General features: G+C 41.5%; 1 protein-coding gene and 1 long non-coding RNA gene across 9 annotated transcripts in view; one reads left to right on the plus strand and one right to left on the minus strand.

The window, feature by feature from the left end:
* The window catches only part of DCDC1 (doublecortin domain containing 1), a 751,262-nt gene that overhangs the window by 386,046 nt on the left and 340,585 nt on the right, over positions 1-24,631 (plus strand). For all 6 annotated transcript variants that reach the window (XM_068260478.1, XM_068260480.1, XM_068260479.1 and 3 more), the window contains one exon: positions 18,751-18,828. In XM_068260478.1, coding sequence (XP_068116579.1) covers positions 18,751-18,828 — 78 coding nt within the window. The remainder of the gene's footprint in view (positions 1-18,750; positions 18,829-24,631) is intronic.
* LOC137538367 (uncharacterized) overlaps positions 1-24,631 on the minus strand; it is a 48,085-nt gene that overhangs the window by 21,531 nt on the left and 1,923 nt on the right. The window lies entirely within an intron of this gene.

Below are 24,631 nucleotides of genomic sequence, written 5' to 3' on the forward strand. Positions count from 1 at the left end.
AGGTGAAAAAAAAGTGTTGTCAAAATTATTCTGAGTATTTCTTGCTTACTTGTTGCTTAACCATCTATGCCGCATGGACGTGAGCCTCACGTACGCAGCGGCAGCAGCTAGAGCCGCAGGGACGCGCTAGTCACACCCCTGCAGTTTGGGTGGTCTGCGGGTGATCCTGCGGGCAAATGCTCGCGATCGCGCTGTTGCTGCTAGCAGAGGGGATTGGCTGCAGGGGACAGAAGTCCCCTGTGTCAATCCGTACATGTCTGCCGAGAATAAACACTGTTTTTGTTCAAAAATAGTGTTTATTCTGTAAATGGAGCCGCCACGCTATCTCCCGCCGTGATTTCCGCTGGTTTCCGCCGCCCGATCATTAGATTTATGAATGGGAACAATGTTCCCATTCATGAATCTCCCCGAAGGAACTGTGATTGCAAGCTTCAGATGGAAGCCTTATGTCACTTCCCTAGTTACAATGTAGTGATACATTGGGCTTGATTCACAAAGCGGTGCTAACCTACTTAGCACGTCTAAAGTCTTTAGACGTGCTAACGAGGGTGCTAAGTAGGTTAGCACCGGATTTCTCAATTGAGAAAACCAGTGCTAACCTACTTAGCACCCTGGTTAGCACGTCTAAAGACTTTAGACGTGCTAAGTAGGTTAGCACCGCTTTGTGAATCAAGCCCATTGTATCCTATTTAGCGTATTTTGTACCCTAATAGGGTTTTTGCTCACCAGGGACATCTTGTGGCCGAATAGTAAAATACACCTACTGACTTTGGGGGATAAAAATTATTATCTATGTCAAGAGGGCATATAATTAATAAATAATGGGCTAAAAATTACCGTATATCCTCGGGTATAAGTCGAGAAATTTAGGACTGACTCACAGTATAAAAGTTGGGGGGTCGCCTTATACTCGAGTCAGTTCTAAATTTCTTGACCTGTAGCCGGGATTGAGGGAAGAGGGGCCGCCCTCTCTCTCCCTCTTCCTACAGCGCTAAAGGCATAAATGTGCTTAATCTACCTCCCACCACTAACCACAATGTGGCTACAATTTTCTAGCCCCCCCCCCCCCCTCCCATGTGTAATGGATGCACCCCATGCTGGAAGGAAGCCGACACTCACAATTCCAGCGAGCATGGCCAGGGTGAAAAGTGAGGACATGCAACATCTGCTATGGTGCTGGGCAGGCTGGAGCGTGAGTGATGAGCCGGTGTTCGGCATTAACAATCCCCCGAAACCCCCCCGCCCCTTCCCAACTGTCAGTGTGCCTTCCCATGTATAATCATACCCACAGCGCTGCAGGAAGGAAGCTACCACTTACAAATACAGTGCGGGGCGCAGTGTCCTATCAGCTCTCTCTCTCTGGTCTGCCTCAATTAGCACTGCTCCGGCTCCCGGAGTCACGGAGCAGTGCTAATTGAGGCAGACCAGAGAGCGAGAGCTGATAGGACGCTGCGCCCCGCACTGTATTTGTAAGTGGCAGCTTCCTTCCTGCAGCGCTGTGGGTATGATTATACATGGGAAGGCACACTGACAGTTGGAGGGGGGCGGGGGGGGGTTGCGGGGGATTGTTAATGCCGAACACCGGCTCATCACTCACGCTCCAGCCTGCCCAGCGCCATAGCAGATGTCGCATGTCCTCACTTCTCACCCTGGCCATGCCGACAAGGTTTTTCTTCCAGCAGTGGCTGCAGCTCATGGGCGGGTGGGGGGAAGAGGTATTACTTGCAGCACTGGCCACCTGGGGTGTGGAAAGGAATGTGTTATTTATGTCAAAAGACTGGCCACAATGGAGGTGGGGGGTATTTACACCTCACTTGTCACAAAGGAGGGGGAGGGGGATATTGTACAGGTCACTGGCCACAATGGGGGGGCTGTTAATAGCTGCATGTGAGGGGCCTGGAAGAGTTCATAGCTGCATTTGGGGGTCAGGAGGGTTTAATGGCTACAATACTTTATGCAGTCTAGCCATTAAACCATCCTGGTCCCCAACTACAGCCATTAACTTTGCTGGATAGACTTATACATGAGTAATTGGAAAATTCCAGCTTTTGAGGGTCAAATATTGGGGTCGACTTATACACGGGGTCGACTTGTATCCGAGTATATGGCTAGAGGAGGGGGAGGATGTCAATCTCCTCTCTAAAGTCTCCACAAGGGCCTGCTGGTATTCTTCCATTTTGACCTGTCTGACTCTTTCTTCAAGCAGTTTTGGAACATTGTGTTTGTACCGTGGATCCAGAAGGGTATAAACCCAGTAATTGGTGTTGTCCAGAATGCGCACAATGCGTGGGTCACGTTCAATGCAGTCTAGCATGAATTGAGCCATGTGTGCCAGAGTCCTACCAGAATCCTCATCATCCTCTTGTGAGCGTTGTGATAGTTGTTGTGATGCATCATAGCCGTCATCATCATGACAGCTGTTTCCTTGATTTTTAACATCGACCTCTTCAGTAAACACAGCAGTGGTATGGTAATGCTGACTGAAGAGTTGTCACTGCTCACAAGCAACGTGGATTGCTCAAAATTTTGGAGGACTTGGCAGAGGTCCAACATGTTGGCCCAATCGGATCCACAGAACCTTGGCAGCTGGCCGGATGCGCCTCGGTACTGCGCCGTCATGTACTGGACCACTGCACTCTTCTGCTCGCAAAAGCGGGCTAGCATGTGCAGCGTAGAATTCCAGCGCGTAGGGACATCACACAGCAAGCGATGGTGGGGGAGATTGAAGCGCTCCTGCATCTTGGCGAGTGCCCCCGAAGCAGTACTGGAATTTCTACAATGTTTGGCCACTCGACGCACCTTCAACAGAAGATCGTCCACGCCTGGGTATGTCCTCAGGAACCGCTGAACTACTAGGTTCATCACGTGCGCCAGGCAAGGGATGTGTGTCAGCTTAGCCAACCTTAAAGCGCGAATGAGATTACTCCCATTATCACACACAACCATGCCCGGTTTCAGGTCCAGCGGTGCCAGCCACAAATCCGTCTGTTCCTTTATTCCCCTCCAAATTTCCTCCCCTGTGTGCTGCTTATCCCCAAGGCAGATTAGCTTCAGCAACGCTTGCTGACGCATGCCAACAGCTGTGCTGCACTGCTTCCACGATCCTACTGCTGCTGGGTTAGCGTTTCCGGATGAGGTACAGCTTTGAGATGCGTTGGAGGAGAAGGAGTCAGAGAGGTAGGTGCTGCTGTTGTTATCCAGTGGGAGGGACGGCGGTGCAGCTGTTTGTGGCGTGGGCAACACCCGTGCCGTAGCAGGTGAGGAATCGCTGCCAGGCTCCTCAAGGTTCACCCAGTGCGCGGTAAGGGAGATGTATCGACCCTGGCCGAACGCACTCGTCCAGGTGCCAGTGGTGAGGTGAACCTTGCAGGCAACGGCATTCTTCAAGCTTCGGGTTATTTTGCTGACCACGTGCTCATGCAACTCAGGCACTGCAGAGCGCGCAAAGTGGTAGCGGCTGGGAACCACGTAACGTGGGATGGCCACTGACATCATGCCCTTGAAGCTGTTTGTCTCCACCACTCGATATGGCAGCATTTCGCAGGCCAGAAGCTTGGCTATGCTGGCTGTTACTGCCACAGCCCGGGGGTCATTTGCTGGCAATTTCCTCTTGCGCTCAAACATCTCCGACACAGACAACTGAACCGTAGCGCTGCACACGGAAGGGCTGTTGGTTGTTGTGTTTGATGAACACTGGGAGACCTCAAGAGCACTACTCCGGAAAGTGACAGTGTCAGCGTCGTCTGATGTTTGTGAATGTTGTGAACCACGCAATGGCTGGGCTACTGCTGCTGCTGAGGCGGGTCTGGTGGTGAGTCTGGTGAACCCAAGGGAGGCAGTGTTGTTGCTGGTACCCTGTCCTGACGCGTTTGCCCACAGAGTGGGATGTTTGGATAGCATGTGACGGCTCATGCTGGTGGTGGAGAGGTTGTTCATACTTTTCCCCCTGCTCAGGCGGGTCTTGCACACCTTGCAAATCGCCATGGTAACATCCTCAGTGCAGTCTTCAAAGAAAGCCCAGACTTTGGAGCACCTGCCTCCTTGCTGGCGATTTCTGTTTGCTCCTCTTTTGCCTCTCACTTGAACTTCCACGCTTGTGGTGCCTGAAATTGCGCGCCGCCTACCTTGTGGCACAAGGCGAACTCGTGCAGCAGTGGGTTCTTCAACAGACTCATCTGTGCTGCTGCTACGACGGCGATGTTCTCGTTCACAAATAAAATCTGGGTCTCTGTCCACATTGTCCATACCCTCCTCTTCCATCTCCTCAAACTCGTCATATGTCATTGTGGGCCGCCGCCGTGGAGTAGAGCTCCCCACAACAACCTCTGCGCAGCACACTCCAACGTCGTCTTCCAGATCTTGTCGGCCGACCTCCTGCAATTGCAACCCCTCCTGCCCAAATTGCTCTGGGATTTGGGTTTCCGAGTCCTCCTCGGACTCGCCTTGTATTTCAGTGCGCGGTGCATTTCCCACAGTTAACGGTTGTGAATCCAGGCACAACATTTCTGGCTGTTCCTCCATTGACCTTTGAAAGGTGGAAGTTTGTTGGGCTGGGAATAGCTCCTGCGAATACCCCATTGTGTCCTGAGGTAATTCATCGGACTGGTTATCTGGCAGTTGTGTGCGTGGTGTCGCTGCCGGTTGTGTCAGCTTTGTGCCCACTGGCTCCTTGTAACTGGCTGAGGACTCGGACCTCGTGCGTGATGTGCTGGTGCTGCTTAACCCACTGCTGGACGCTTGAGAGGTCATCCAAGTAATTATCTGGTCCTGTTCTTTTGGATTTGTGAGGGTTGTTGTCCTAGACAACATGGGCGGTATTGAGTGGGTTTTCTTGGGTGCTCCCCTGTGGCCTGTACGTGAACCGTCAGGGGAAACACCTCTTCCCTTGCCCCTCCCTCTTTCACCGGATTTCTTCCTCATTTCACTTATCCTTACAGTACACGCTGACTGGCAGCAGTACAGTGGCAGTACAGAAATGCTATACAGTACCACTATTCCCAGCAGCGACACAGAGCACAATGCTATACAGTGACGGGTGAGCGGTGTACCACTATTCCCAGCAGCGACACAGAGCACAATGCTATACAGTGGCGGGTGAGCGGTGTACTACTATTCCCAGCAGACACAGAACAGTAAACAGAATGCTATATAGTGTGGCTGAGCGAGCGGTGTACCACTATTCCCAGCAGACACAGAACAGTAAACAGAATGCTATATAGTGTGGCTGAGCGAGCGGTGTACCACTATTCCCAGCAGACACAGAACAGTAAACAGAATGCTATATAGTGTGGCTGAGCGAGCGGTGTACCACTATTCCCAGCAGACACAGAACAGTAAACAGAATGCTATATAGTGTGGCTGAGCGAGCGGTGTACCACTATTCCCAGCAGACACAGAACAGTGAACAGAATGCTATATAATGTGGCTGAGCGAGGTACACAGAGTGGCAGTAAACAGAATGCTATATAGTGTGGCTGAGCGAGTGGTGTACCACTATTCCCAGCAGACACAGAACAGTAAACAGAATGCTATATAGTGTGGCTGAGCGAGCGGTGTACCACTATTCCCAGCAGACACAGAACAGTGAACAGAATGCTATATAATGTGGCTGAGCGAGGTACACAGAGTGGCAGTAAACAGAATGCTATATAGTGTGGCTGAGCGAGCGGTGTACTACTATTCCCAGCAGACACAGAACAGTAAACAGAATGCTATATAGTGTGGCTGAGCGAGCGGTGTACCACTATTCCCAGCAGACACAGAACAGTAAACAGAATGCTATATAGTGTGGCTGAGCGAGCGGTGTACCACTATTCCCAGCAGACACAGAACAGTGAACAGAATGCTATATAGTGTGGCTGAGCGAGCGGTGTACCACTATTCCCAGCAGACACAGAACAGTAAACAGAATGCTATATAGTGTGGCTGAGCGAGCGGTGTACCACTATTCCCAGCAGACACAGAACAGTAAACAGAATGCTATATAGTGTGGCTGAGCGAGCGGTGTACCACTATTCCCAGCAGACACAGAACAGTAAACAGAATGCTATATAGTGTGGCTGAGCGAGCGGTGTACCACTATTCCCAGCAGACACAGAACAGTGAACAGAATGCTATATAATGTGGCTGAGCGAGGTACACAGAGTGGCAGTAAACAGAATGCTATATAGTGTGGCTGAGCGAGTGGTGTACTACTGTTCCCAGCAGCGACACAATGACAGAGGGGACCCTGGCTAGCGTGGCTGGAGCGCGAACTACCCTGCCTGCCTACCCAAAGCTAAACCCACAGACAAATGGCGGAGATATGACGTGGTTCGGGTATTTATTTACCCGAACCACGTGACAGTTCGGCCAATCAGAGCGCGTTCGGGTCCGAACCACGTGACCCGTTCGGCCAATCACAGCGCTAGCCGAACGTTCGGTCATGCGCTCTTAGTTCGGCCATGTGGCCGAACGGTTTGGCCGAGCACCGTCAGGTGTTCGGCCGAACTCGAACATCACCCGAACAGGGTGATGTTCTGCAGAACCCGAACAGTGGCGAACACTGTTCGCCCAACACTAATGCCTTGTAAGGGTTTTTCACCTTCCTCTGGATCAACAGGGATATGTGAGGGAGTAGGCTGGTGCTGGTGTTGTACTTTGTTCTCTGGTCGAACTTGATAGACGTATGTCTTTTTTCAACCCAAATAACTATGTAACTGTATATATATCTGCACACATCTCACAGACACATATATCTATATATAGCCTTTAAGTATATATACGGTACATTTTGTGCTCATTCTAGAGGGTAACTGCTGGGTTAAGTGACATTATCAAATGTCAAATGCATTTAAGCAAAAGATATATACATGTTTGCTTATATAGCCACCCTAAGGGAAATTGATAACACAGAACTGAAAAAGGGTATGTTAGCTAGATCTAAACATTGAAATATAATTACTTTTTTTCCCCTCAATCATTGCTAAAATAAAATAAGCAAAGAAAATGATGCCATGAAAAGATTAGGAGGGATCCAAAAATACAATAAAACAAAACAAAACTTTTAAAGCTGTAAAGGTGGGTTAAAAATAAATGAGGGTGGGTCTTACCTCTAAGGAAGTAATCAGGCAAGTACCAAAAGTAAATTTTTTACTCCCACTGGAAAATGGGTTTCATGAGTCTATCTCACTTTATTAAAGTGTACCCGAGGCGATATGTGTCATGATAAGATAAACATGTGCATGAACAGTACAAAACATATTAATAATCAGGCTGTTTTACTTGTTTTATATTGCTGCCTGAAAGAATTAATTTCTAGACATGGAATTGACAGCTTCTGTCTTGTCGATACCTTGTTGGGAATATAGTAAGCATCACTGATAATCAATAGTTCATGTATTTTAACTCTGACAGAATTAATAGGCTGCCACTGATTAGAGACAGTTAAACATTTAACCTACTTTGTAAATGTTATATAAAAGAAAACCATGATATACTTAAAGCGGGACTGTCACCATAAAAATATAATTTCAACAGCAACTGGTCTGAGTGTATTAAAGAGAATCTGTATTGTTAAAATCGCACAAAAGTTAACATACCAGTGCGTTAGGGGACATCTCCCATTACCCTCTGACACAATTTCGCCGCTCCCCGCCGCATTAAAAGTGGTTAAAAACGGTTTTAAAAAGTTTGTTTGTAAACAAACAAAATGGCCACCAAAACAGGAAGTAGGTTGATGTACAGTATGTCCACACATAGAAAATACATCCATACACAAGCAGGCTGTATACAGCCTTCCTTTTGAATCTCAAGAGATCATTTGTGTGTTTCTTTCCCCCTGCAGCTATCTTCCACTGAAGTGTCAGGCTGTTTCTTCCTGCAGAGTGCAGACAGCTGTGCCTGTATGTAATTCCTCAGTATGTGAAAGCCCAGCCAGCTCAGAGGAGGATTTATCCAGCTTGTAAAAGATAATAGAGCAGAGAGAAGCTGCACTAATCTAAATAACACACAGGCAGTGTGCAGAGAGGGGCCAGGAGGGGGGAGATGCATCACAGAACCACAACACTGAAGAACTTGGCAGCCTTCCAGACACAGGCTGACAAGTCTGACAAGAGAGAGATAAGTTGATTTATTACAGAGATGATGATAGTAGAACGTGCTGCAGTAAGCCAGAGCACATTAGAATAGATTTTGGAACTTGTAGGATGGAAGAAAACCGGATGAAATTTTTGTTACGGAGTCTCTTTAAGTAATAAAGATGCTAATTCTGCATTCAAAACTTTCAAAACTTTTTCTGCTGTTATGGTTTCTAGTTACCATATACCTTAGGAACACTGGCCCTTTAATAGCCATTGCCATTCAGTTGCATGCTGGGGATTCTTTTTATCTATAATATATTCCTCCTCTTCCCTTTCCTGCCTAGCTGAAACATGATCCTCTGCTCACTTGTGTTTACAAGCAAGGCTGAGGGGACTCAGCGATTGGAGGAGAAAAGAAAAAAAAAGTTAAGGGAAGAAATGACATCGTATTTAGCCTCAAACTGTGGGCAAAAGACATGGTTCCCACCAGGAACAGAATTCTCTTCATTTACTATATAAAAAAAAAAATCAAAATGTGGACAGTACAATACATGTGTTATATAAGTAGATCAAGTATTTATCTACCTATATATGTGTTTTTTTCCCCTGGCATGGTATGGCTAATCCTCCTGCTTTAAAAAAAAGGTCATTTTTAGGAGTAGGAGGATAAATATAATTGTCTCATCAGTTTATTTTCACCTAGTGTTCACAGTGAATTTGCTGGTTGCTGTGAATAAACTAGAGCACCTCTGTAAAGAAAAAACTATATTTGGTTTGCATTGCTGTCTCTCACCTGGTTCCAGTGTGCTGGCCACACACACAGGGCCAGATTTATCAACATGAGTGTGCAGAACACTGAAGCAAATGTGGTGCAAATATAATGCAGCTGTGCAAAACAAGATTTATGAAGGCAAGTGCAGGGAAGAGTGGAGAAAATGTTTAGAGCTGCCATTCAAAATCATTCCTTGGATCATTCAAGAGCTGAAATAAGTTGGTTGCTCTAACGTTTGCTCCAGTTCTCTTTGCACCTGCTTTGATATACCTGCACCATACATAGTGAAACTGACAAGTATAGAGAAAACTGGATATAAAGTGGAGTGCCTGCTCAGAGCTGCCAGTTAGATTTAACTATTTCTGCCACCCGGACGTGAAGCTCACGTCCGGGCGGCTGCTCTGCTGTGGTGCCGCACTTCGGCGCCCCCCCGTGGTGTCCCCTGGTAGCCCTGGGATCAGTGAACCGGAACATGGTTCCAGATCACCGTTCCGTCTCCCCAGCAGAAAAACCAAAGCGCTCTTACAAGAGGCTTCAGTATTTCTGCCCAGAAAAATGTCCACATCCCCCTTGTGCTTCCGCTTAGTGAGAAGCACAAGGAGGGAAAAAAAATTGAAGGTGGCCATCTTGTGGCCAAATAGTAAAACTACATCTACATATTTTTTACATTACAATTTACACATATGATAACATAAAAAAATTAACTGTTTATTTCCCACACCAAAATATTACCCAAATAAAAATTTTAATGGAAAAAAATGACAATTAAAAAAAAAAAAAAGACATAAATAGTTACCTAAGGGTCTGAACTTTTTAAATATGCATTTGAAGGGGGTTTACTACAATGCACCTTTATTTCCAAATAAAATATTGGCGCCATACATTGTGATAGGGACAAAATTTAAATGGTGTCATAACTGAGACAAACAGGCAAATAAAATACATAGGTTTTAATTATGGTAGCATGGAATATTTTAAAGCTATAATTGCAGAAAACTGAAAAATCATGAATTTTTTTCCATTTTTTTCTTATTAATCCTGTTAAAATGCATTTATAAAAAAATAATTCTTAGCAAAATGTACCACCCAAAGAAAGCCTAATTAGTGGCGGAAAAAACAAGATATAGATCAATAAATTTTGATAAGTAGTGATAAAGTTATTAGCTGAATGGGAGGTGAAAATTGCTCTGATGCATAAGGTGAAAAATCGCTGCGGGCTGAAATGGTTAAGCAACTACATGTGACATCCTTTGCACTTGTGTCTTCATGAACTGCACTGGTTTTGATAAATCTGGCATTTTGGAAAAAGTGCAGCATTCCTTGATCCTGTTGCTTCTCCTATGCTGGCCAATCACTGAAGACCAATAGTGTTTCTGTGCACAGGCAATCTAGGCAAAGGCCTACAGTGTCCTCTACTGTGCAGGGTGGTATACTGCAATCACTCCATTAATGGAAATCCACTTATGGTCATCTGCAGCCCTCAGCACAGTATATTTTAGCTTTTCCAAAACCCCTGTGATGTCTTGGAGCTTTCCAGGGTCCCCTGTGATGTACTCCTGGGCTGTTGCTACCCCATGCATTCACTCCCCTCCTCTTTTTACAGTGTACAGGGGTATGTGAGGAGGGAGAGGGGGCAGTCACAGGTTGTTATGCCTGGGGCCCCCAATACATTAGAAATGGCCCTGCTAAAGCAACATCAGCCACAGTGACTGGACAGGAGGTGAGTAGAGGTGGAAAGCAGAAGCAGTTGTGCTCTGAGTATGTAGCTGCTGTACTGGAAGGAAGGAACATTACTGTAGTGAGGTTATAGACACAGCATATACCAGCCTTATCTCTCTCACCAGTCACAGATGCCCATATTTTTCTCCCAGCAGTGAATTGACCTTAAAGTGAACCAGAGACGAAGCATCCACATGTATTTTACCATATATATCAGTGGGGACATTAAAGAAAACACCTACCCTGCTCTCGGTTTCATTCTTCACTGTTTAGCTTCCTTCTTATCAGCCCTGATAAAATCTCCGACTGAGCATTCAGTCTGGGTTTGCTCAGGTATTTTTATAGCTGAGTCTTTCTTCTCTAGTGTCTTTTCAAGCCCAAGCCTGCCCCCTTGTGGCCTTGCTCAGGAATCATTATAGCTGAGACATAGCAAAGCCAGACTGAATGCTCAGTCGGGGATTTTATCAGGGCTGATAAGAAGAAAGCTGAAGAGTGAAGAATGAAACAGAGAGCAGGGTAGGTGTTTTCTCTAATGTCCCCACTGATATATACAGTATGGTAAAATACGTGTGAATGCTTCATCTCTGGTTCACTTTAACAGATACATTCAACATTCTTTTGCAACTTTTTAAGATTTTGTTTTTTTGTTTAAAGCAGCAAATTTTATCTTGTCATAATACTTTAGCACACAATTTGGAATGTGTAATGTGTGTGTGTGTGTGTGTGCGCTTAATTTGTGTGTACATGTGTAATGTGTGTGCATGCATGTGTGTGTAATGTGTGTGCCTTTTTGTAACGTGTGTTTGCGTGATTTGTGTGTGCATGTGTAATGTGTGTGTGTGCGTAATTTGTGCGTGTATGTGTAATGTGTGTGTAATGTGTGTGTGTGTGCGTAATTTGTGTGTGCATGTTTAATGTATGTGTAGTGTGTGTGTGCGTAATTTGTGTGTGCTTGTGTAATGTATGTGTAATGAGTGTGCGCGTAATGTGCGTGCATGATGTGTGTGTGTGGGTGTAATGTGTGTATGCATGTCTGTAATGTGTGCGTACCTTATGCTTCTGCATGTAAATATGTTTGTCTATCTTAAACGAAAGACCTCACAGCCCATATGCTTATGCATGCCCTTTTTTAGACATTCCTCTTTATGAGACCACTTTTTTTTTAATCTATTCTGTTTTTGTTTCTGTATATGTGTTTACTGTATGCTTTGCATCTCACTGTCACAATTAGCAGCTTAGATGCGAAACCAAAACTATTGCTCTGAGGTGCTTTCCTTTCTTCAGCTTAAAAACATTGTGTTAATAATCAGCATTTATCCTACATGGTGACAGAGTGTGTCCTGCAGCACTTGTTTCTTTACAACTAATCAGCTTACTAACATGCAGTGTGTGAAGAATTCTGACTGACATAGTCAGCTAGGCATATCGAATTAGGAAAAACACCAAGAGAGAAAATATCATCCGCTTTGGGATGATAAAGAGTGCAGGGAGACTGAGACTTTACAAGCAGTTGGAGCATTTTCTAAATGTGTAGCACATGCAAGCATCAGTATGCAGTGCAGCAGAGCAGGATCATCCACCAGGCAACCTAGGCAGGTGCTTGGGGCCTCTCCTGGTACATCTTGCCTGTGTGCTGTGTCCAATGTTAGTCTAAGTGGTGTTTCCTGGCTTGATTTTGTCCAGATGGTACCCGTCCCTATTTTTGTCCTGTATATTACAGATTACAATTGTTTGTGAAGACCTGAAGAAGGTTACTCCGAAACAAGTCGACGTTGTCGCCTTCAGGGCCAGTTTAAGCAACAATGGGGCCCCAGGGCAAAATAAACCTGGGAGGCCCCCCAACAGATACCCCGGGACACAAATCGGCATTAAGGGACTTTTTTTGCAGCTGGTATAGTCACGGTGTGAAGCCCCAATCGGCAGAGCTCCATATTGTGGCTATCCCAGCCTGCATGGGGGACAAGGGGTTAAAATGTTTCAGGAGGGGGGACCCCACATCATTTTTTTTTAAATTCCCACACTCTAAACATACAAAAAAAATGGTGAAATAGGAAAAAATGCCAGGGATCTTCATACAGCCATATTGCGGCTATATAGTGCTGCGGCTGCGTATGGACTCCCTGGAAACCCCGTCAGGAAATGTATTGCTCTTTCTTTTGAAACATGTAAAATTTCACAACCGTTAGGTTTGCTACTAAAAGTGACATTTACCGCATTTAAACGTATACTTTTTCCTTCGAAACTTTAAAATCCATTTTCTCAAAAACTTTCTTTTTGAAAAAAAGTTTTCCTCTTGTAGCCACTGGGGGCCCCTACAGGCTCTGCGGCCATTGCCTCCTTTGCCTCTATGGTAGCGCCGGCCCTGGTCGCCTTTTTAAACAATTGCATATTTCAACATATGTTTTTGGTACTTGATAATGGGATGTTGTTTGCAAAGATGAATTCGCTTGAAGATTTGTGAACTCTGTTTTCACAAAAGAACTTTTTGATACATTAAAATCTAAGATCATCTTGAAACTTTTTTGTCTCTTCAAAAATACTTTTTTACTATATATCCTTGTACTTATATGGTTATATTATTGGTGTTGTGGCGCACCATTGAGGATATGGTTTTTGGTCTCCCAATTTTTCCAATTACTATGGGGCCTAGTGAGTGTCAAGGGGCACACCTGAGACTCTTCTTTGACCTCTTTTGAATTCAGGTCACAAAAAAGGACCACAAGGAGGCCCCAAATAGACTACCCTGCTTAGAGTCCTATTACATTTAACCACTTAATGACAATTGGATGTTTATAAACATCCAGTGTATTTGTGGAGAGTGCACCATCGGTGTGTTACTAAATGAGGCACATGTGGTATAATTTTAACCGTGACGAGTTGTAAAATGCATCACATAATAAATAGGTACGGACAAACTCAATACAACATAAAAAGTAATTTTCAAAATTATCAAATTTGGGAAAGTTTTATCTAAACTACAAGAGACATATGTGGTAACCAGTGATACTCGGATACCCCCGATCACGAATTCGAGTAAATCCGGACATGGCAGTATCAAAATCTGGATACGCCGTGATCATGATCCGGATTTGATGCCAAAATCTGAATTTGACTCGGATTTTAGCCATGATTACATGTAGGATCCGTGATCACGGCGGTGATCACGGATTTGACTTTAATGTTAGTAGCAAAGCCCCCATACCTGTACATGCTACAATCACCAAAATTGCATGGATTATAAAGGTGAGAAGTGGCTACAATGTAAACAAATTTCAAAAAGAACTTTTAGTTTTTGAGGAAATGGATTTTAACCACTTCAGGATCACAGGTTTTTCTGCCTTCAAGACCAGAGCAATTTCATTCGCCAATAACTTTATTGCTACTTATCACACTGACATGATCTATATATTATTTTTTGCAGGACAAACTAGACTTTCTCTGGGCAGTACTTTTTGCTAACCATTATTTTATTTATATGTATTTTGAAAGGAAGAAGTAGAAAAAAATGAAAAAAAAATCACCATTCTCAGCTTTCAGCCATTGTAGTTTAAAAATAAAATGTGCTAATGATGATAAAACAGACACATTTTTTGCTAATTTGTCCCGGTTACTACAATGTTTAAATTGTGTCCCTAGCACAATGTATGGAAATAATATTTTTGGGGAAAATAAAGGTGTCTATTTTTCCGTTTAGTGTTTTTTATATTATAATAATTATTCCAAGACTTTAATTACAAAATCCACATTAATGACATACATATTAAAAAATTCCATAAGGTAGCAATTTATATATATATATATATATTTTTAATGGTGTATTTTTTTTTTTTACAAGTGTTTTATTTTGGTAACTATGGGGTGGGGAGGAAGGCGTTAAAAATATATAAAAAAAACTATTTAATTATCCAATGGGTTAGTATATTAGACTGTTTTTGGATGTATTTTTACTTTTTGGCCACAAGATGGCGCTATGGAGTTCTGTGTTGAATAAATTTCATAATGAACAAAGTGTTTACATTTTGTTTCTGCCGGGATTTTCTTCAATCAACACTGCAGGAGGCTGTGAGTCATCGCAGCCTCAGTGATCGGGTACCCCTATCACAGAGGGGACGGGATAGCGGCGATTGCGGACAGGGAAGTGCGGCGATTGTGGCGACGACGGTAAATAAAGATAAGTGTTTGCAGAATCCGGAAGTGGTTAAAGTTTCAAAGGAAAAAAATATTTGTGATTAAAAACCTGCCAAAACCTGACGACTTTAGCGGTTAAAAGCAAAGCCCCCTTACATGCTGGAAACACCAAATTTGTTAGATATGGTAAGAGGAACAGTGGGAACAAGAGAACATTTTTATTTTTGAATTAAATTTTTTTATTTTTGAAAAAGACCTTATAGTTTTTGAGAAAATCAATTTTAAAATTTCAAAGGAAAAAAGTATACATGTAAATGCGGTAAACTATCATTTACCACATTTCCATGTATACTTTTTTCCTTTGAAACTTTAAAATTGATTTTCTCAAAAACTATACAGTCTTTTTGAAAAAAAGCATGTAAAGGGGCTTTGCTATTAACCGCTAAAGTCGGCGGGTTTTCAGGTAAAAATCACAGCCGTGATCACGGCTAAATCAGTGATCACGAGCCATATTTAGACCACGATCATGGGTGCATTCGAAACTGAATCCATTAAATCCGAGAGGCGATCACAAATTTGGAATCTGACCTCGTGATCAGGAAAAACAGCTTGTGATCACGGGTTACCCATGATCACGAGGTCATGGAGAGCATCATTGGTGGTAACATTTCAACCGTGATAAGAAGTAGAATAGAGTTTAGAAATTTTAGGGTTGAGGCCCATGTCTTGTGTATTCTTTTTAGTCACAAACTGAATCAAAGGCAATTAAATTTTTGCATATTCTGTACCAAAATAAAAGACTTGTAAAATGAAAACAAAGTGACAGAATATGAAAAAAACAATATATATTGTTACCTTAGGAACTTGGCTTTTTAAATATACATGCCATGAGGGTATATTGCTATTAGTTTTGCAAATAAAGACTTATAACAATAGTGTACAATGAGAAAGCAAAAAATGAAAAACAGACAAATACAATATTGTCATCAATATGTTGTTATAACCAGGATGAATAAGAAAATACAATTAGTGGGTTTAACTTATAGTTAGCACTGTTTATTGTAAAGCTATAATGGATGTAAATGGAGAAATAGGGTTTCTTTCCCTTCTTCTCCCTTTAAAATGCATTGAAAATAAAGTAATTACTAAACAAAATTATCATACACTAAAAGCCATATATATCTGGAAAAACAATATATAGATCATTTAGGTGTGATTAGTAGTAATAAAGTTATTGGCAAATAAATGGAAGCAGTGCTGATATGTGAAAAGGTGTTTGGTCCTGAAGTGGTTAAAATCTCTGCAGTGCAGGTAGTTTACTATCAGTATAGGCCCAGAGTAACTGTTTTTACAGTACATACTAGGGATGGTATTGCAGTACCTTAAAATGCAGCTAAAAGTGCATATTTTTCATTTCAGACATTTAACGGCATTTGAGTAAAATAAGTGCACCAACACATTTTAGGCAACTCTATAGCTTGAATAATTTGATTGAAGAATGCCCATCCCCATGTAGCACTATGACAGTACTTACAGTGAGTGGCATCATCACTAGTATAGTGAAATATTTGCCAGCATCAAGATTTAAAATTTGTGCAAAGCCGAACCTCAGCATAGTCACTGAATTCTGTCCTTGATCTACTGCCCACCGTCACCCCTGTCTCACTCTTCCCACTTTGTGAAGTCGCAGTCGCTCTAGGGTTAATGCTTGGCAATACTGACATCACTGACTGTAAGTACAGTCCTAATGCTACATAGTTTAGCAAGTTTATTATCACCACTGGATGCAACAAGGCTGTCACTTCCTTAGCAAACAACTTTATTCAGGCAAAAATATCAGCCAATGTTTCGACACACAGTGGTCTCTTCCTCGGGGCATCTTCTATACAAAGCTTCTATACAACCACATCACTTGCTATTGAGTGTAATGGCTTCTTTGTGGTTGCATATATTTGTATAGATGCATTCCACAAACTTAAAGTGACTCCGAGCTCATCTAAAAAATAAAAGTTGTACTCACCAGGGGCTTTCTCCAGCCCAGTGCTGGTCGGGAGGTCCCACGCCGGCGTCCTGGCTCCTCTCCTTCTCCCCGCTCCGGAATGGCTGACAGGCCGCAGCCCGGGCGACACTCTCCCGAGTGTCGGGCTTCTTCTACCGCATATGACGCGGATTACGTCACACGCCGGCCGCCTCGCGTCATCACAGTGGCCGGCGTGAAATTACTGCGCATGCGCGCTTTAATCGCGCATGTGCAGTACTTTCACGCCGGCCGCCGTGATGAAGCGAGGCGGCCGGCGTGTGACGTAATCCGCGTCATATGCGGAAGAAGCAGCCCGACACTCGGGAGAGTGTCGCCCGGGCTGCGGCCTGTCAGCCATTCCGGAGCGGGGAGAAGGAGAGGAGCCAGGACGCCGGCGTGGGACCTCCCGACCAGCACTGGGCTGGAGAAAGCCCCTGGTGAGTACAACTTTTATTTTTTAGATGAGCTCAGAGTCCCTTTAAATACCCCAGGAAGAGACTTCTGCATCTTGAAACGTTGGCTTAGTGTTAGTGTACTGATTATACATATACTATAGGTTTTTAAAATGTTTTAACTGAATCAGGGCATTTTCTGCTGTGGAGGATGGAACAGATTACTTCATTTGAGCGATTGCATCTATATAATATTCTGTCTATTCTGTCTATGGTGATGCCTTGATAAAGAGACCTGGTGTGGCTTTCAAACGTTTGGCTTTTGTTCTTTATTAACAGATGGTGATTCCCTCTATCGCCTCGATTCATAAAGCATTACCTCATGCGGTAATGCTGAAAACAGCAGACTTTACCGACCACTTTGCAAAATGTCAATTCATAAAGGCTGTTACCGCATGAAAAGCTGACATTACGACCATGGAGCTAAATTACCGACTTGGCTGCAGTTACCGACAACACATGTCAGTAAATTGTCAGCAAATGTCAATTCATAAAGCCTTCAACATGCGGTAAGCCTGGCGGTAGTTACCGACACCTCTGGTGAGGTCTTAACAAGTTACCGACAGCTCTGACAGCTCTGATTAATGCAAAGTGCAGAGATCCGAAAGTCTGTTTGATTCATCTGTGGAGAGAGCCAGAAAGCCCTCTGTGTGAATCATTTCAGCAGGCAGGGAAAGACTGTGTGACTCATCTGTCTGAGTCATCAGTGGAAAGAGCCGGCTGTGTGAGTAATTTCTGCAGGCAGGGAAAGACTGTGTGACTCATCTGTCTGAGTCATCAGTGGGAGAGGCAGAGAGAGAGGTCTGTGTGATTCATTTCTGCAGAGCAAAGAGGGAATCGGGACACTGCTCTACTCTACCGCTCAATGGGCTGCGGTAATTTACCGACCTCCAAGGGCAGCTGGGGAAATCTTTATGAATTAGCACACAGACCGGGAAAATACCGAGTGCGGTATTTTCCCGACAAGATTTTTGTTATCGCACTGCTGTTTATGAATCGAGGCCTATGTCTTCATATATTAACCCACAACATTGATGCAGATAAGATAAGATGCTACTCCACTAAATGTGTCAATACATTATTTCATTTTTCTGCTCGACTGACCACTTGATTATTTTATTGGCTCGTGGGTGAATCAATTATGTTCCATGTTGCTTGATCAATGGATTTGGCCGATATCTGGTCAAAACAACCTATTTAATTGATCAAGCACGATGGAAAATATCAGTCAATCGTGAAGGAATCGACTGCCGTTCACATGATTTCAGTTGATACAGAATCTATTTTTGGTTTCAGAACATGGAGGCACAACATCGTTTAGCTTGATTTGCGAAGGAGAATCTCATAGGATCTTGCTTGCAGTGTGTAGAATACTAGTGTGTGGGCTACCATTATTGATTGCCCAATAAAGTTGATTGGTTAATCGAGTAATGTATGGACACCTTAACTATATGTTTGTTCCAGATGTGGGGCTCTACCATAGTCAAATGCTCCACATTGCAACCATTTCTTCGCTGCACAACAATCTAAATTTGTTTTGGTCAAATCACATGTAGTACTTTATTATAGTGACAGTATTTCTATTTATCTTTTTGGCAGATTTATGAGAATGGCAAAGATTTCGGTGAGATACTTGTGCATGTCAGCAGAAAGGATTTGCGGCAACCAATGCAAGAGGTGAGTCTTCTTCTATTTACACGTTAGAAATAGCTAACCTTAGAATAACTCAAGGGGCTTGATTCACAAAGCGGTGCTAACTGTTAGCACGCTGGCGCGCAAAGTATCGCACGCAAAAGCCAGGTGTGCGGTGTGACGAAAACGGCGCTCCCGATGCGCCTATAAGGTCACATTGGATGCGCCTTAAACATCGCATGAGTGCGACATTTAGGGAGCATCGGGTGCATCGTTTTCGTCGCACCGTTTCACGTGCACCGGGCTTTGCACGCGCAGTGTTGTGCGCGATACTTTGCGCGCGATCTAATTTGACTTGGTGCGTGCTAACTACTTAGCACCTTAGTTAGCATGACCAAAGCCTTTAGGCGTGTTAACTAGGTTAGCACCGAATAGTGAATCAGGCCCATTGTTGTCTGGTTTCCTGCTTAGAAAAAAACACAGACACATTCACTGCAATAATTCTTTTATTCTATATGGTACACTTAAAGCAAACGTAAGCTGAAAAATGAAAGTCAAAATAAACATACACGCGTAATACTTACCTCCTGTGTAGTCTACTCATTGATCTCTTTCTCCTTGTCTTCGTCCTGTTTGTCCACTGTGATCAATGGAATTCTCTATCCTCCATTGTGAAGATGGCCATTCCTGGTCAGCACACTGTTAAACTGTATCGACCACTAGAGCCATAGGGTAACATGAACATTACCTTGCTCATCAGTTGTCCTTTCAGTTATAACTGACAGCAACTGATATATAACTGTCAGAAACTGATATATTTCAGTTCTGACAAAATGTTATCAGAACTGTAAGGAATCATTGTTAGAAGAAAATGGTGAGCTTCTGAGAGGAACTGACAGCAAGGTAAGTATATAATATTCATTTGCAGGTACATCATGTGTTTATTTTAACTAATTTCACTCAGCCCCGGAACCAGCAGTGGACACAGACAGGTAAATTATACTGCACTGGGCCCCCAGACGGGGGAGAGGACATTTTACATTACTTAGGCGTTGGGCCAATGACGCAGTAAATGCAGCATCACAAGGCTGATTCCAGATCGATTTCAATATGAAATCTATCAGGAATCCACCTGTGGTGTATGGGCAGGTAACAGAACTCTCTCTCCCATCAGATTTGATCAGAGAGAGATCTGTGTCTTAGTCGATCTGCCCATACATCGCCTGAAGCTTGGGGTATACCTGAAAAGTCTATTGATTGGATGGAAATGTTCATTCAGTACACCATTGTTCTTCATTGTCAGGTTTAAAGCGAGTTGTCAGCCATACTATCTCAGAAAAAAAATATTTAAGTAGATGAATAAATGCTCTACTTACATAACATATGTATTGCACTGCCCACATTTTGAGTTTAGTGATTTCTCTATAGTGAAAAAAGAATAGAATATCCTGCTTAGAATGTTCCATTTTGACTGTGTCTATCTTCAAGCCAATCCTGACATAATGTCCCCCCTTATTCATTCTGTGTATCATTGCCTGCCCTCCTGTCAGTCTTCAGACACGCCCACCCAGCTCTGTAGTAGAAAGTGCATTGTCTCAGCATGAGAAATATTGGCCAATCAGAGAGGAACAGAGGTGTGGTAAGGGAAAACGGGAGGGAAAGAGGCTTCAGCCAATTAGGCTGCACTAGTTATGTCTAAGGGGAAAGTAAAGAAGAAAAAAAGAAAACAGCATGCCCTGCAACTTCCTTTGTGGGGCAGATGTACCAAATAAGAGCCAGGGAATCTGGGGAATGATGTTTTATGGAAAATAAAAGTGATTTTTAACTTTTGGATTGCCTTGTTAGCATCCTTATTTCTTGTTTACCAGATAAAAATAAAGAATTTATTTTTGATTTTATGCCTGACAGTTACACTTTAAGCAGATTCCATGTCCAATAGTTGTATGGGTAGCACCTCATTCACAAGTGTATATTAGCCAGGACTCTTTTTTCATGAAATTTTTTCTGTGTTTGCATGTTTTTTTCTTTTGGTCCTCAAGTTTATTTCAGTACTCCAAAAAGGTATTCATAAGCTGAGTTCCACCAAACATTTGGTCCAAGACTGGTAGACTAGAGCCCTGTTGATAGACATCTGAGTCCATGGCCCATATGTAATTTACTTTTTCTTCTAAGTTTTCTCCTAGGTGATATTTTTAAACTGACTTTTAAGCCTCTAGAAAGCAAGAAAATACTCAAAATGATTTTAATAGTACTTTTTCTCCTACTTTTTGGTACTTATTTCCATTGCAAATCTCTAAAAATGTATTCTAAATCAAAGATGAAAAAGTATCACTTAGGAGAAAACTCAGGAGAAAAAAGGTAATTGCATATGGGCCCATATTCAGTAAACTTTTTTCCCGACTTTTCTCTCAAGAGATAATTTTTCACCTTCTCTTCAAAAACAACTTTTGAGCAAATGCAATTAGCTTTTTTCTCTTGAGTTTTCTCCTAGGTGATAATTGTAAACTTGTCAATAAAATGCCTTTTAAGCCACCAGAAAGCAAGAAAATATTTAGAAATAATTTTGATAGTACCTTTTCACCTACTTTTGGTACTTTTTCAATTGCAAAGCGCTGAAAAGTTATTTTGAATAGAAGATGGAAAAAATATCTCCAATGAAAAAACTTAGGAGAAAAAGTTAAATGCATATGGGCCATAGGCCCATATGCAATTCACTTTTTCTCCTGAGTTTTCTCCTGGGTGATATTTTTAAATTTGTCAATAAAATGCACTTTAAATCATCAGAAAGCAAGAAAATGCCCAAAGTAATTTTGATAGTCCTTTTTCATTTACTTTTTGGTACTTTTTTAGTTGAAAAGTGCTGGACAGTTATTTTAATTTGAAGATGAAAAATTATCTCCTAGGAGAAAACTCAGGTGAAAAACTGAATTGCATATGGCCCATAGGGTGTGAATATATCTCCTGGGAGAACTCCCAAGAGAAAAATCAATTGAATAGGGACCCAAGAGTGACTTATTTAGTGTTTGTTTTTTTGTTTTTGTTTTTATACAGCACTGTAGAAAATGTGTTATATAATGTGTGATAATAATATCAAGTGGATATCATTTTCAGCAGCATCTTTTTTTTAACAAGCTACTGCTGTTTTTATTATTATTCATAAATGGAATGATTGTATGCTTGGAAGACTGATTTAGACCCAATCATCTGATTGGATGAATATTGTGTGAAAATGCTTACCTCCCCTTTCAAATTTGTTTAATCAAATGCATACGTTTTAAATTCCTTTCATCAGATTGTCTATGCTGTTATCCTATAAACCATGATGTGCTCTAGAACTTCTATATGTTAAAACTTAGCACTGATTTTCCAATTGCCTAGTAGTGATTCAGCCATACAATTGTCCAAACAAATTGACCAAAGATGGGCCAACTGAATTTTGTACAGTGCATGTTCACATTGTTTATCACTATCTTTAACCTTTAGTCCCAATAGTGTAGTTAACATTTGTCATCTCACTTTATTTAAACATGTCTTATTTGTCGTATTAATTTCTAGTTAAAAAAAAAAAACTGTATTAGAGTATTAAAACTTATTTACAGTGAAAGTTTTTATTCAGTGAATGTTTAGTTTGATTTGTAATAACTTGTAAAATGAGGCAAAACAAATGTAAGTGTATACTTTGTGCTTGGACCCAAGCTGAATAGGTGCACAGTGGTCATAGTTAATTACATTATTTTATATACTCTTTTGAAGAGAACAAAAATGTTTCAGTGAACTAGGTGACATATCAGAAACTCACTGTGACATGCATTCAGATGGCATTTACTACAATTAATATGTTTGACTTTTTGATGTACTACACACTATGCTATTTTTTCTAGTACTAGGTTGAAAGAGCATAATCTTTAGAAATTCTGATTTATGAGATTTTTAGATTTGTTTTATTTCTGGGTGTCTATCTATTGCAGTGCCAAACATATTTTTTAAAGGCAACACAGCCGGTAAATCACTTAAGTATTCAGTTATAATATGATACCTTTTCCCTAAGCATTTGCATTTTAAATAATTTTTCGAAGCCATTTTCTTATCTCAGTGTGAACAATTTTCAATGCTATATGTTAAATGACTTAATTAACTTTTCAAGCTGACTAGTTCAGGATAATAGTCAAGCAGAACAATATAGGTAGGATCTACTACAATTTATATATCCATATCTTTTGGTTCAATTAAATCTTCACACAATTTTTGTACTGTTGTCTAAGCTAAAAAGTAAAAAAAAAAAAAATTCAGCGGGCTATCATATTTTTTTGCTTTATTGTTATTAAGCAAAAACACATTTTTGGAAAGCAATACTATATCTATCTATCTATATGTATAAATATCTTACTCATATGTTATTGTCTATGGTTTTTAACAGATTTTCAGCATGACTTATACCAACCACATTACACATTTTAGTTATTATGGATGGTAATTAATGGCTGTGAATTCCCAGATTCCACAGATTAGATTTCAAAATATAAACAAAAATAAATTGATCAAAACTCTCCATTTTCATCCCTTTTATAAATGTATTTTTTTTAGTTAATTATTTCTATTATTAAAATGCTTTAATATTGTATAAATTACCCGTCATATAATAGATCTGAGTTATATATTTATGATCTAACAAGCAACATTTTTCTTTTCTGGTAAATATTATTATGCATTTATATAGCGCTGAGTGACACATTTTCTGTCGCACTTTACAAAGCATGTTGTTTATCATTAGATTTTATCATTGTCACAGTTTGTTGCATAGGTTTCTTTCCTATCATGTTGATGTAGTTTTTATTATCTCAGGTGATACACATCTATTCTAAAGATGATTTCTCTTGATTTCTGCTAGTCGTAGTTTATTTGCTGCTTTCCTCATATCCCTTGTCTCTTTCTCTCACAGAGGAAAAGGATAGACAATATGAATGCTAGTGTTACTGTGTGATGGGACCAGTAACCAAATATGGAGCTTAGTCAGCGTACTAAAATGGTTGTAGTTATCTCCATAGAGCAAATCTTTTGTATTTACTGTTTCCTCTCTGCTGACATTTTAGCTGTTATCCAACTGTTAGCCCGACAGGTGAATGTTGATGACCTGTCAAGAAGATCCCGCACAGATCTGTTCCATATTTTATATATTCTTACTTATAGATTTAAACTGTTTGCATAGTGTTTATGAAATAAGTACAGCTTTGGGGGAAAAAGCCATTTTTACGCCATTTGCTATACGCATATGGTTTCCTTTACAGATGTGCTCATTTCTTTTAAATATCTGTGCCCTTTAAACTATAATGATCCTTTATTTTATGAGTTTTTCTATGCACGGTTCTCAGCTGTTGGATTTCATTTAGCAATTTTAGAATAATGTAAGTATCTGATAACATCAGTCAGCATTACATATGCAGTTTATTCATTTTTTCAGCATATTTTATGTTAAAAAGCTCAGTGCTTAAAATAAATATCTATGAGTTTATTTAAAATGGAACTCCACATAAAATATTTGATCCATTTTTTTTAAGTTGAAAATCTTTCTGATTTTTTTTTGTTTTGTTTTTTGTTTTGTTTTTTGCACAACACATAATAAAAAGTGTTTGTTTGATATACAGTTGCTGAAAAAAAAATCACTTCTCTGTGTGGTGTGTTTGTTTAGACAGATAGTCCTGTCTAAATAGCTCTCATCAGCAACTGTGAATAGACTGCAGGAGGGCTCTGCTGAGGTAGCTCTCCATGTAGTTAATACTGAGGCATAACTGCAAAAGTAAAGCCAAGTAAAACTTCACTTACATAAATTGTAATGTTCATTTTCTCCCCT

Source organism: Hyperolius riggenbachi, chromosome 11, assembly GCF_040937935.1.
Source record: "Hyperolius riggenbachi isolate aHypRig1 chromosome 11, aHypRig1.pri, whole genome shotgun sequence".
NCBI classification, from domain to species: domain Eukaryota; kingdom Metazoa; phylum Chordata; class Amphibia; order Anura; family Hyperoliidae; genus Hyperolius; species Hyperolius riggenbachi.